Consider the following 12,783-nt stretch of genomic DNA (forward strand, 5'->3'; position numbering starts at 1 on the left):
TGTTCTGGGGTCCACTGCCAGTCCTTTGCATATGCAGGTATTTCTGGATGTTCTCCCCACCCTCCTCTCCCTGCTCAAATCCTATTCATGACTCAGGACCCAGCTACAAGCCCTCCAACTCAGTGCCCAGTCTCTGGCTCTTTCAGACTCAGCCTCTTCCTGACATTACAAGGACTTGATGCCTCCTTCAAGGTGTAACTGTTACTGAGTTTACTTTGTCAATTTTGCTGTCCATCACATCAGTCCTGCTGAGTAGATGCTGCTTTGTTTTGTTTTGTTGTTTGTTTTTGGTATTTAGTGCAGGGTCTATAGGGACTACAGGGTCTTACTGCGTAGATCAGACTTGTAGTGATTCTCCTGTTTTCAGCTTCCCAAGCACTGGGATTACAGGCCTGTGCCACCGTGCCCAGTCTCAATCAGCTCAGTGTGTGCCGGGGGCAGGGCCGGCACAGCAGGCTGGGGATCGAACCACTGACCTCTGCCTAAGCAGATGCTTTAACCCACTGAGCTATCTGGCTGGCCCTGATGCTGTAACTATTACTCTTCCTTGACTGAGTTCTGATTAAGATCAGGTTAAAGACCCTGTCCAAGGGCACACCACTAATTAGTGGTGGAGTTACTAGTTATACAATGGGCTGTTCATGTGTCCTTCAAGACTGAAATCCCACACATGGGAAGACAGCGCAGGAGAATAAGCACTTGCCTGGCAAGTGCAGCGTCCTGAGTTCTAAACCCCAGTACCACAAAAAACAAAAACACCCCTGAAATCTTAGGAGAGCAGAGGTGGTGACTCGCTTGGTCACCCTGGTGTGGCAGGCATTTACAAGCTGCTCAATAAATATGAATTCAATAAATAATGTCCTTGAATGTCACTACCTTCTTTTTAAAATGATACCAGTTAAAGGCCCACGATTCCAAGTACTCTATAGGGACCATCCCAGGGACCAGGCATCCTCCCTTACTACCTGAAGACTACCTGGGCCACAGGTGGTCACTGGTCTGCCTGAGGCCCACAACAAACAGAGGCCAACCTGGGGCCCATCACCCATTCCCATGGCCCACCGTGCCAGGGACGTCTGCCTTCTCCAGAATACTGGGCTCCAAATCTCAGGTGTTGGAAGAAACATGGACAGTGTGATGATTTTCTCAAAGACATTCAGCCAATCGGCAAAGGTGTGTGCTGGGGACCTCAGAGAGAGGCCCCTTCCAAAGCGCATCCCTTCCCCATAGCCACGACAGGGCCCTGGGGTAAGTTCCTGGGCACAGCTCCCCAAGGCTGAGGGTGGCACAGGTGACCACTCCTAAAGAGGGTCCGTGAGACTCGCAGCCCCCTGGCACCACCTCCGGGGGGCTCCCGGGCACCCACTCTGCAGCGGGAAAGCGTGGAGTGCGGGTGGGAGCAGGCGCGAAGCTCGGCAGCTCCATCCAGATGTGAATTGTCCCTCCCACACTTCCCGGGCAGTGGGGGCCCCCATTAGAGCCCCCGAGGAGTCAGAATCCACACCTCCGCAAATGGGCCAGCTTTCCCAGGGCCCCCCTGCCCAGACCTTGCCTGGGCTCTGTGGGTTTTGACACCTCTCCGCAACCTGGTGGGAGGCCACCTAGCACCTTTGGTCGGGATAAAAGCTCAGGCCTGGAGGTGGCCCCAGCCTCCCGAGCCTGCAGCTCCGGCCATGGCCCGCTCCCCGCCGCCGCCGCCTCCGCACGGCCTCCTTGGCCTCGACCCCTGGGTCTTCTCCCCGGGCTGGGGCTGGGCCGGCCACGCGGACTCCACGTCGCCCGCCTCGTCCTCCTCGGACTCGTCGGGATCGTGCCCCTGCGACGGCTCCCTCACCTCCTCGCAACCTGTACCCGCGACCCGCAGTGCCCGCGCCGCGGAGCCGCCCGCGACTGCGCCCGGACGCGCGCGGCCCGGACCCGCAGGAGGACCGCGGCGCAGCGCCAGCGAGCGCGAGAAGCTGCGCATGCGCACGCTCGCCCGCGCCCTGCTCGAGCTGCGCCGCTTCCTGCCGCCGTCCGTGGCTCCAGCAGGCCAGAGCCTCACGAAGATCGAGACGCTCCGCCTGGCCATCCGCTACATCGGCCACCTGTCGGCCGTCCTGGGCCTGGGCGAGGACGGCCTGCGGCGGCGGCGGCGCCGGAGAGTGGACGCGGCGTCCCCGCGGGGCTGCCCTCTGTGCCCCGACGGCGACGGGGTGTCCTGGGGGTCCCCGAGAGCCTGCCCCGGGCGCAGCGCTGTGCCCGGGAGCCTGGGGAGCAGGGTCTCCGACGCAGATCCCTGGGAAACAACCCCTTACTGCCCCAAAATACAGTCGCTCCCGCACCAGCCCTTGGGGAGAGCCCCCGACACCGCTCTTTGGATGCCCTCCCAGGCCTGCACCGGGCCGCAGTCATCCCCAGAGCCCGCGAGCGTCGCCGTGCCCTGGACGCCGCCGCCTGCGCCCTCTGAGCTGGCAGCCGTGTACCAGGTACACACTGCAGCCCTGGCCCTTATTCCCGGGGTGATCCAGGACTCACTGGTAAATGAGTGGGTGGGTGGTTTCTGCAAAGGAGTCACACTTACGGGATCCCAGTTATCTTAATGGTGGTGGCAATGGCGGTGGCGGTTGTAGAAGGGACCATAACCTTGGGGGAGGAGGTAAGGGATGACCCTCGTCTTGCTCAGAGGCCAGGATGGAAGACTGGGGCAGGGGCTGCTGTGTTGGGGAATTGTAAGCACTTCTTTAAGGTGTTGGTGATGGTAAGTAAATACATGGGCTTGGAGTTGGAACCTTCACCATTTCTTCAGGCTTCATTCATTCATTCATTTGTGCGTGACTTGCAGTCTACAGAGGATCTATTAATAACCAAATTTTGCTCGATGTGGTGGCACACCACATCTCTGGGACACTGGGGCAGGAGGACTGCAGGTTTAAACTCAACCCAGGCAAATTAGGAATTGAAACTTTTAATTCTTTTTTTTTTGGTAAGGAATTTAGTTCACTGCAAAAGGCCTGGGTTTCATCCTCCATAGTGTAAAAAACAAGAACCAAAAGCAAATAACCAAGCTTTATTAAACACTTCCTGCCTGCCCCCTCTAGTTCTTGGCACTTGGTATGTCTTCATTCAGCCTTTCTAACAACTCTGCAAAGTGGGCATTAGCAGCCCCACTGTACAAATGAGAAAGCTGAGACAAAAAGAGGTTGCCTGCATCCACACAGCAATGAGGAGCAGTGCTGGGGTCTGAAGGTTGGCAGTGCGCTGAGGTGGTCACCTGAGGTGGTGACCACTTCGTTCACTGCACCCCACTAACAAGCTGTTTTCTCCTTCAGGGGATCTCTGCGCAGGACCCCTGTCTGTCACCGGGGAGTCCACCCCTCCTGGCCCGCCCTTCATGCCAGAGACTTCAGCCTCACACCCCATGGGGGTGTTGGGGCCACAGTGCAGAGGTGTTCCCCAGCTCAGAGCCCCAGGGACCTGGGCCTGCCCTCCAGCCCAGTGATGTGAACCCTGCCCAGAGCTCAGGCCTGCGGCTCAGCAGCTGCCCTGAACTTTGTCAAGATTTGGAGGGGACCCACCTGGATGTCTTCTACTAAGGACCGTGTGGATGCCCTTTGCAGCCTGAAGTCAGGCCCACCATGTGGACTGGTCATGTGCTTCTTTGGGACCTTTTTAAGTTTCCTTTTGCCAAGGAGCCCCTGTTCTATGCAACGCTTACCATCACAGTGCAGGAAAACGCAGATGGTGGGGGTCTTCCCTGGCCACAGCGGGGGCTGTAGCAGTGCCCTCCACTGTCTGGCACTGCCCTGCGGAGCCCTGTGCACCTCAGAGCATGGTCTAGGCTGCTCAGGCCAAGGCTCTGCTTGACCCCAAATGAGGCCAAGGTGGGACTGATGGGGAAGTGGGTGGAGCCAGGCCTGTGCCCTGCCTCTTGGTGACAGCTGGCTGGGATCCTGTGTGCTTAGAGATGCTATACTTCTTTTAAAAAGCAAAAATATACCTAGTAAAAACTTGGTTTGGTTTGTTTTCCTTTTATCCTTGTAGGTTTTGTAGGTTTTCTGGGAAAAAGGGATAGAATGGGGAACTTTGAGAAGCAATTCTGGCTGAACTTCTCCTTGAATCCAAAGCTGCCATGGTTGGCATGACCCATGCCCATCAGTGTTTCCTGGGCCAGGGCTGTGGGGTGGGGGCTGCAGCTGGCCTGCCGTGTGTGCAGAGCAGCACAGGTGGCTGAGGATTGTCACCTGCACACCACCTCTGCTCCCTTGCTTGCCTGCTGACCCATGGGGGTGCAGCATGCAGTTATAGACAGTTGGGGTCCCAGGCTGGGGACACCTGTGCTTTTGGGTGCCTTCACAGCTGTGTAATATTCTTTTAAAAGGATGCAGTGATTGTCTCCCATGTACTTGTATCTAGGCTGCTGTGGCAAAATGCCACCCAACAGGTGTTGTAGGAAACAAAGCCACTTTCTCGCTTCTGGAGACAAGATGGAACTGTGGGCAGGATTGTTCCTGAGGCCTCCTTAGCTTGTAGATGGCATCCTCCCTGTGTCGTTTGTGTCCTACTCTTTAGAAAGATACCAGTCGTACTGGGTTAGGGCCCACCCAGAGGATCTGATTTAATCTTAATTACCTCTTTAAAGGGCTGGGAAGATAGCTCAGTAGAATAAGCGCTTGCCTGGCAAGCGCAAGGGCCTGAGTTCAATCCCCAGTTCTGCAATAAATAAATAAATAAATAAATGGAGCCCTCCAAATTCAGCTCCATTCAGGAATACTAGAGGTTAAGCCTTGTATTATTACTATTATTATTATTATTATTATTTGTCTCTGTAACAAAATACTTGAGGCAAGTTACAGAGAAAAGGTTGGTTCTGGCTTGTGGCTCTGGCGGTCACAGGCTGAGTGGCCCCATTGCCATGGACCTCTGCCCAAGGAAGTGAATCATGACAGGAACGCCTGACTGAACAAGAGGCAAAGAGCCAGAGGAAGGGCCAATGCAGTCTCCTATGGTGACCACCACCACCGACCTCAGATCTCTCATGGGGCCCACCTGCCAAAAGTTGCACCACTTCCTGAGAGTACCACCCATGGAGTTTGGGGGACAGCCAACATCCAAGCGAGAGCAGGGCATACGCAGCAATTTTAGCGAGAAGAGGTTCAGCTTGTAACATCTGATGTTAAGCACTCTTAACTATGGGCAAGCTTTGAAGTCTCCCTGCCTCAGGCTCCTGAGGGCTGAGATTACAGGCACACACCACCACACCCAGCCAGCTTTTCTTTGGTATCAGGAGTCTTACATTTGGCACATAGTAGGTGCTCAATAACTAGTGGAGTAGAGACATTGCTTAAGAGATGACCTGGTTTCTGGGTGTGATGGTACACACCTGTAATCCCAGCACTTGGGAGGCTGAGGCAGGAGGGTAGTTGTGAGTTTGAGACCAGTCAGGGCTACAAAGTGAGCTCAAAGCTAGCCCAAACTGTATAGCAAGACCCTGTCTCAAAAAGAAAAAAAAAAAAAAAAAAAAAAGAGATGTGGTCAAGTGGCTCCTAAATCTGGCTAGAGCTTCGCGCAGAGGCAGTATTGTAGCCAGTGAGGCTTACCAAGGCAAGATCATTGCTGATTGAAACTAAGCCTGGCTGTGATCGAGTTCTTTGGGTCCAGAGCTGCACTCTGAGCAGTTTAGCATGCCAGGTCCTACGATCCTCTCTAGGGGTGCTGAGGCCCGGCCAGGTTAGGAAGCAATGGATCTTCCTTACCTCCTCAACTGATTGCTGGAGAAGCAGGCTCCAGCAAGGAAGCAACTTCCCATAGCCCCCGGGTGGTTGTAGGCATCAGGCCCCTGACTCCTCACCCCGTGCTCTCTCTTTCCCAAGGAGACGCAGGGTCTTGGCCCACGGGTGCACCGCAGGCAGAGCTTCCCTTCTGCAGTGCTCGCTGGTGGGCCTTCCCCAGCTCTGGGCCCTGCACATGCTTGGGTGGCATCCAGGACCAGAAGGGCCACAAGCTGTAGCCAGACGTGAGCATCTCATGCTTGCAGGCTGTGGCAGCCTTGCTCCCCAGCTTCCTCGGATGTTCCTGAGGAAACGGGTGGGGAAGGCCAGAAGCTCTGCCACTGGGGCAGGAGCTACTTGTGACAGCCAGCTGGAGAGGCCTGGGAGACACCCCAAATGCTCCAGTGAAGGGAGCCCCACCATGCACGCTTTGGGATGGACAGTCCCCCATGTAGTCTCTCCTCACCCCACCCCTTGTCTGTGGCTCTGACCTAGGATGCAGGACCCAGGCAGTGCCCATGCGCTGTGCTTCCCTGCTAAGCCCTACCAGGGGGAAAGAGGGGCTGATGTGGGCACCCTCCCTGGGATGAGTGGTGACCCAGATTTCCCTAGGGATCCCAGGCACCATCTGTAAGGGACAGGACATCTACTAAGTGTCTCGCCAACCTCCCAGTGACCAAGAAATGTACAAGACATGCTGGGCCCAGCATTGTAAAAGATGCGTTGATGCTGTACATGGCCCCCAAGGCTGCACTGCCCGGCTTGGGGGTGCTGCAAGGTCACCTCTGGTGGGCCCGTGCCCGCTGCTTTCTATAGCTCCCACTCTCCTGGAGTGCAGATGGTTCCCCTACTGGTCAGCAGGGCCCTGCTTGGGGAGTCAGCAGCCTGAGTTCTGTTAGTTTCTGCAGTTTTGACAAGGCTCTGCAGCAATGGGTCCTCAGAGACTAGTCTCTTCTGGCCACAAGGAGCATGATGCATGCCAGCATTGTCAGCCAACATCAGCAGTCTGTGGGTGTGGGCCGGGGAGATGGCTCAGTAGAGTAAGTGCTTGCCTGGCAAGTGCAAGAGTCTGAGTTCAATCACCGGTTCTGCCCTCCCCCCCCCAAAAAAAAAGAAGCAGCAGCATGCAGGTGTGAGGTCACAGACCCTTGCCCAGCTCCAAATGAACCCAGGCTTCTACTTCATGCAGTGCCTGGCCAGAGCCACTCCCTGTGCTCCAGTGTCCTTGACTGTAAGAGAAAGAAGGCTGACAGTTCTGGCAAGTGCAAGGATCCAAGTTCAATCTCCAGTACTGCGTGCCATGTCAGTCCAGTGCGCAGCTGGCTATCCAAAACCCAGTATGTGGGGAGGGTGAGACAGCAGGCTCACAAAGAGTTCAAGCTGTGCACCTGTGTAGCCAGACCCCGTACCAAATAAACGATTTTTTTTTTTTTTTTTTTTTTGCAGAACCGGGATTGAACTCAGGCCCTTGCACTTGCCAGGGAAGCGCTTGTTCTATTGAGCCATCTCCCCGGCCCAATATATGATTTTTTAAAAAGCCAAGATAAAGATAGTCTTCCCTTAGGGTCTGATAACGTACATCAAAACAGCTTTGGCCATGTGAACCACAGAGTAAGAGGATCAGCAGCTCTTCTCTGCCTGCCTCTAGCAGTGAGAGGCACCAGGCCTACCAGGAACCCAAGTGCTGAGGCTGCTCCTCCCAGATCTGGGTCCCAGAAGGTCAAGTGCCAGCCGTGGCTGCTGGGTGCTGGCGACAGGAAGGGTTAGCTCAGAGCCGAGGGACTGGGAATTTAATCTGGGACGACCCAGGGAGCTTCCTTGGATGGGGCCCCAACACTGGCTGCTGCCCACCCCCCACCCCACCCTGCCCTTTGATGTGCAAATGACAACGGGGGAGTCCGGAGCCTTCCAGGGCCCCTGGCCACTGCTTCTCACACCGGCGGGGATGGCTTGGAAGTAGGGGTGGGGGTGGATGGTGGGTTTCCAGCCCGGATCCTGGGCCAGGGACACAACAGTCAGCTCTCTGGGGAACGCCCCTGTGCTCAGAGGTCACACACAAACTTCAGCCCCCTCATGCTCTCATACCTATGGAGATAGCGACTCAGGGTTCAGATCCCTGATTCCAGAGAGAGTGGGTCCCCAAGATCCAGCTGAGACCCTTCTGTGGGGGGCAGCTGGAGGTGACCCAAGTTCTTGCAGCTGCCCACCATTCCCTTGTGTCCCTACCCCCAATCTAGATGTTCAACAGGGCGTCAGAGGGCTGGGGCCAGGGCCAGGGGAGTGCCCCACAGCCCAGCTCCAACCTTGCCCCAAGGAACACCTGGGGACCACCAAGGAGCCATCCATGCCTTCTCCTTGGCCCTGGCCACCTGCAAAGCATGGCCTCCTGAGATGGGAGAGAGACAGCCTAGCCTGGTTACAGGCCTCTCTGAGCACTCAGCCCAGCCCCCCCCCCCCCCCCCCCCCCCCCAGAAAATGCCCATCCCCTTCACCAGTTGCTATCAGGCTGCCTTGGAACCTGGAGAGGATTCCAAACAGACTTTCCGTCAGGAGTGGTAGCTGTAGGCCTGGGGACTCCCCTGCCCCCAGTGGTCACTGCATTGCAGGCTAGCTTGTAAGTTATTGCTTTTGGTTTCTGCTGTTTTGTTCTGTTTTTGCTGAACTGGGGATTGAATTTTGGCCCTTGAGCTTGCCAGGGAAGCGCTTATTCTACTGAGCCATCTCCCTGGCCCCTGGTCTGGTCTTGTCTTGTTTTGTAGAGACTGGGTGTGGTAGTACAAGCCTGTAATCCCAGCTCTTGGGAGGCTGTAACAGATGGATCACTACCTGTCCAGATCTAGTAGTGAGACCCTGAACACCCTATAGATCCCTCCCTAAAATAAAAAATAAAAAAAACTTACTTCGCTTTATTTTGGTTTTTGTTTTTTTGGTGCGCAGGGGGGTACCAGTAATTGAACTCAGGCCCTTGGGTTTGGCAGGCAGGTGCTGTGCCACTGAGCTATATGCCTGGCTGGGTTCTTGCTTTTAGAAACAATGAAAATTAAATCTATAGCACTATCGTAGAACTTGGAGGTTGAGGAAGGATTGCTGCAAGTTCAAGGTCAGCCTGGATAGATAGTAAGTTCGAGGCCAGCCTGTCAAAACAAACTAAAGCACAAATTAACTGGAAAAAAAAAAGTTTAATTGGAAAGTAAGAATGGTGAGTGACTTCAGGTTGACGAGCTAAGATCACAGTGGCCTGGGGAGATGGCTCAGTAGAATAAGCGCTTGCCTGGGCCTGAGTTCAATCCCTGGTTCCGCCAAAACCCCCCCTCCCCCCAAAAAAAGAAGAGCTAAGATCAGGGCACAGGCAAAGGCAGGTTGAAGGATCAGCAAGGCTGGGGTTCCCTAGATCATTCATCCTGGAATCCCCATGGCTGACATACATTCTGTTCTCATGAAAAAAGGGGCAGGGTTACAGCTCAGGGGCACAGTGCCTGCCTGGCAAGTACAAGGTCGTGAGTTCTATTCCAGGTACCAAAAAAATTTTTTAAAAATTAATGTTTCCATGAAAAGGGGTCTCCAGGGGCTGGGGAAATAGCTCAGTAGAATAGGCGCTTAAGAAAAGGGGTCTCGGGCTGGAGAGATGGCTCAGTGGTCTAAAGCACCTACTTGAAACAAGCTTGGCAAAGCACAGGGACCAGGGTTCGATCCCCCAGCACCACATGCCAGCCAGCCCCGCCCCCTGGTGGGCTGAGCTGGCCACACACACACACAATAAATAAATGTAATAAATAAAAATAAATAAATATATTAAAAAAAAAAAAAGAAAGGGGGTCTCTGTTCTTGCAGTTTTAGTCACATGGGCTGGGCTGGGGGGAAAGCTCAGCAGTCTAAGCGCCTGTGCAAGGACCCAGGTTTGATCACCAGTACCACATGCCATGCTGGTCCTGGAAGCCCGGGAGCGCCATGTTGACCACTGAAACTGGGCATGGTGGCACACACCTATAATCCCAGCACTGGGGAGGCTGAGACAGGAGGATCACTAACAGTCCAAGCTGCGTAGTGAGACACTGTAACAAATAAATAAATAAATAAATAAATAAATATTTAAAAAAATTTAAAAGGCCAGTCACATGGGACTTCTGCTTGTTGGGGAATCCACGTGATCAGATTTAGGACAATGGCTAGAGACTTCTGGACACAGCTGGATGTCCCTTGGAATCGAACTCAGGATCTTGTACTTCCCAGGCAGGTGCTGTGCTGCTGAGCTATATCCCTGTCCCTGTCCCTGTAAATCCCTTATCTCAGTGTTTCTGTCCCAGAGGGGACTGAGCTCATTCAACCTCGGCTCCCCACCCTTTAGACAGCCACACTCAATGACCAACATGGCCATAAGCACAGCCCAGAGGGAACTGGACTCAAAGATTCACAATAACAAAATGAAGGCAAGATTTGTTCTGCTTGTAGCTATCTATCTAGTGGGCATTTGTAGGCCTACCAAAGAGTTACAGTTTTTAGTAAAAACCGCTTTGAAGCGCCTGGCTACCTTTGGAGAAAACCCAAATCAAGCTCTTCAGGTGAAGAGCTCAGGATTCTCCATCCCTATAGTGGTCTCCTTGTCACCTCTACCGTCCCAAGTGTCCCTGGAGCTCCTGGGGCTCAGGAAGAGGGATCCTAGGCAGCACCTTCTTCCCTTGCCTTGCACTGGGGTAGTGCTTTCCTGCAAAGCACTCCGTCCCGCCTCCACCAGTTAGGATCCACTGCCTGGCATGGTGACAGCTGTGGGCTCACTGTCAGGCGGGTAGTTAGACATTAACAGACCTAAGAGACAAAGAAGGGGCAGGGTCCATAAGAGCCTTGCTGGTTAAGGTCAAGAAAGAGCATGACATGCTATGTGGTATGTTTATAGTTATCTGTCAGGTCTCAGACCCCGAGCGATCCCACAGAGACATGTTAGGTTACACACTGGTGCACATTCCTTCTGATATCTGGGTATCTTTTTCCAAAACAGGATATTCAGCGTTCCTGGGTGCCAGGGCTGTTGCCCAGTAGTGCTGCACAGGGGAGCATTCTTTCAAGATCCTTCCTCCTGCGGCTAAGACCTGATTCACAACAGAACTTATCTTCTAGAAATTTCTTAATGGCTAAGTCCCCTGAGGGAACATCAGCCATCTGAAAAGAGTAAGATACTTTAGAGATATGGACATTTCAAAGCAACCTCTAATAAAAATATTGATAAACATCACAATTACCACTGTCCCCTGAACTCCAGAGAAACTGTCGAGAAGGCATCGCTCTGGCTGTATTTGCTTTACAGTAAACTCTGTCTAGGCTTCCACATGGCTGCCTATGTGTCTGGACTGGAATCGTTCATCAGAGACACGAAAACCAAGGACGAAGGACCGACTTCCCAGTGAGATCACCCCACCTGTCAGAGCCTGGCTCCCCACTCCTGCTCCGGCTTAGGAAAGAGTCTTGAAGCTCATCTAGAAACATTTATTTACAATTTTTCTTAGAAAAAAATTTTTTTACAGATCTGGTTCTTTGTTAATTGCTCAGGTTTGAGTTTTTATGCAAGGTGAGAGGGAGTCAGGGTGGCCACTCTAGGCAGTCCACTGTCCATCGAGGACTTCTGCCCAGCTGGCTGTGGAGCTGGGCTTCCCTGAGATCAGTCCTAGGGCCCTGTGAGAGGTGCCAGGCTGGGCCTGGGGCAGTGTTGGCATGAGGGGCAGGGGCTGGTGGCCGCAGCCTGGAGACTTTGCCTTTGAGGGTTGGATATTATCCTCCAAGAATAGCTGGGCCATAGAGCCCTCGGCCTCCCCACTGGGCCGGGAACTATTGGCTGTTGGTGATGAACCACTGCAGCACGGCCTCCTGGTTCTCCTTCACCCAGTTTATGTTGGCTCGTGTCTTCTCCAGGGCCTGCTCCAGAGCCCGGGTGCCCGAGCCAAAGCCTATATCTTTGTTGTCCTCCTTGAACTCCTCCAGCTGCAGGGGAAACAAAGCTATCAGCCCCATGGGGGTCTCCACCACAGCCTTGAAGAGGGAAGGGGGTTCCCAGGGAGAGAGGCTGTACCCAGTGCCCTGGAGCCACGTCCTCCCCTGCCCAGAGCCTGCCAAATGACAGCCCCAAGGTTCAGGTGTTTAACTGAAGTATGATCTCAATCCAATCAAGAGAGGTGAGAAGGGCCAGGGAGATAGCTCAGTAGAATAAGCACTTGCCTGGCAAGTGCAAGGTCCTGAGTTCAATCCCTGGTAGCGCAAAAAAAAAAGGAAAGAGGCAAGAGGGACAAATCCGACATCTATAACTATAGCCAAATTGAAAAATCTTGGAAATTATTAAATCACCAATGAACCAGGTAACTGAATCAATAAGTAGCTTTTATAAAAGGGCAGAGGAGCCTGGGGAGCTCAGTGGCACAGTATTTGCCCTAGATTTGATCCCAGCACCACAACAAACAACCCCCTAAATCCTGCTACAGGTTAGAAGATGTATTGGCACTGGAGGTTCTGGCCAATTAGGCAAGAAAATGGAACAAAAGGCATCTAGAAAGGAAGAAGTAAAACTCTTTTGGGAGATAACTCGATTTTGTTTACATAAAATCTTAAGAACTAGGGCTAGGGGCTGGTGAGATAGCTCAGCAGACTAAGCGCCTGCTTAGGCAAGTGCAGGTACTAGGGTTTGATCCCTGGCACCACATGCTTCGCCAGCCATGGCCCTTCCCCCACCCTGGGCTGGCTGAGCCGGCAGCAGAGACTGAGCGTGCTGGCGTATGCCTGTAATCCCAGCGCTGGGAGGCTGAAAACAGGAGGATCACTACGAGTCCGAGTTGCACAGTGAGACTCTGTAGACCCTGTACTAAATACACGTTTTTTAAAAAGTGAAAGTAATAACACTCAGAAAATAAAAATAGGCTTGAATCTTTGTGAACTTGGTAAGGCAATGGTTTCTCAGACATGACACCTAAAGCACAAACAATGAAATTTCATTAAAATTAAAAGTTTGGAGCTAGGGATATAGATCAGCAGCATAAGCACCTGCCTGGCAAGC

The 12,783-nt window shown here is 53.4% G+C and overlaps 2 protein-coding genes across 3 annotated transcripts in view; one reads left to right on the forward strand and one right to left on the reverse strand.

The window, feature by feature from the left end:
* Positions 1–1,673: 1,673 nt before the first annotated feature.
* On the forward strand, positions 1,674–3,697 carry Mesp2 (mesoderm posterior bHLH transcription factor 2). The gene is made up of 2 exons (XM_004623297.2): positions 1,674–2,468; positions 3,312–3,697. The coding sequence occupies exons 1-2, from the start codon at positions 1,674–1,676 to the stop codon at positions 3,573–3,575; spliced, it is 1,059 nt and encodes a 352-aa protein (XP_004623354.1). The 3' UTR covers positions 3,576–3,697.
* A 7,516-nt stretch (positions 3,698–11,213) lies between these two features.
* Positions 11,214–12,783, reverse strand: part of Anpep (alanyl aminopeptidase, membrane) — a 21,702-nt gene continuing 20,132 nt past the window's right edge. For both annotated transcript variants that reach the window (XM_023710365.1, XM_023710360.1), the window contains exon 21: positions 11,214–11,720. In XM_023710365.1, coding sequence (XP_023566133.1) covers positions 11,568–11,720 — 153 coding nt within the window. In that variant the 3' untranslated portion in view covers positions 11,214–11,567. The remainder of the gene's footprint in view (positions 11,721–12,783) is intronic.

Source organism: Octodon degus, unplaced genomic scaffold (assembly GCF_000260255.1).
Source record: "Octodon degus isolate 3935 unplaced genomic scaffold, OctDeg1.0 scaffold00002, whole genome shotgun sequence".
NCBI lineage: Eukaryota > Metazoa > Chordata > Mammalia > Rodentia > Octodontidae > Octodon > Octodon degus.

What these genes read in the sequence shown, in the direction of transcription:
- Mesp2 (XM_004623297.2), top strand. Translation starts at nt 1,674, where the DNA reads ATGGCCCGCTCCCCGCCGCCGCCGCCTCCGCACGGCCTCCTTGGCCTC. An exon ending in AGCTGGCAGCCGTGTACCAG is followed by an intron (nt 2,469 to 3,311) that starts GTACACACTGCA and finishes TTTCTCCTTCAG; the next exon opens with GGGATCTCTGCGCAGGACCC.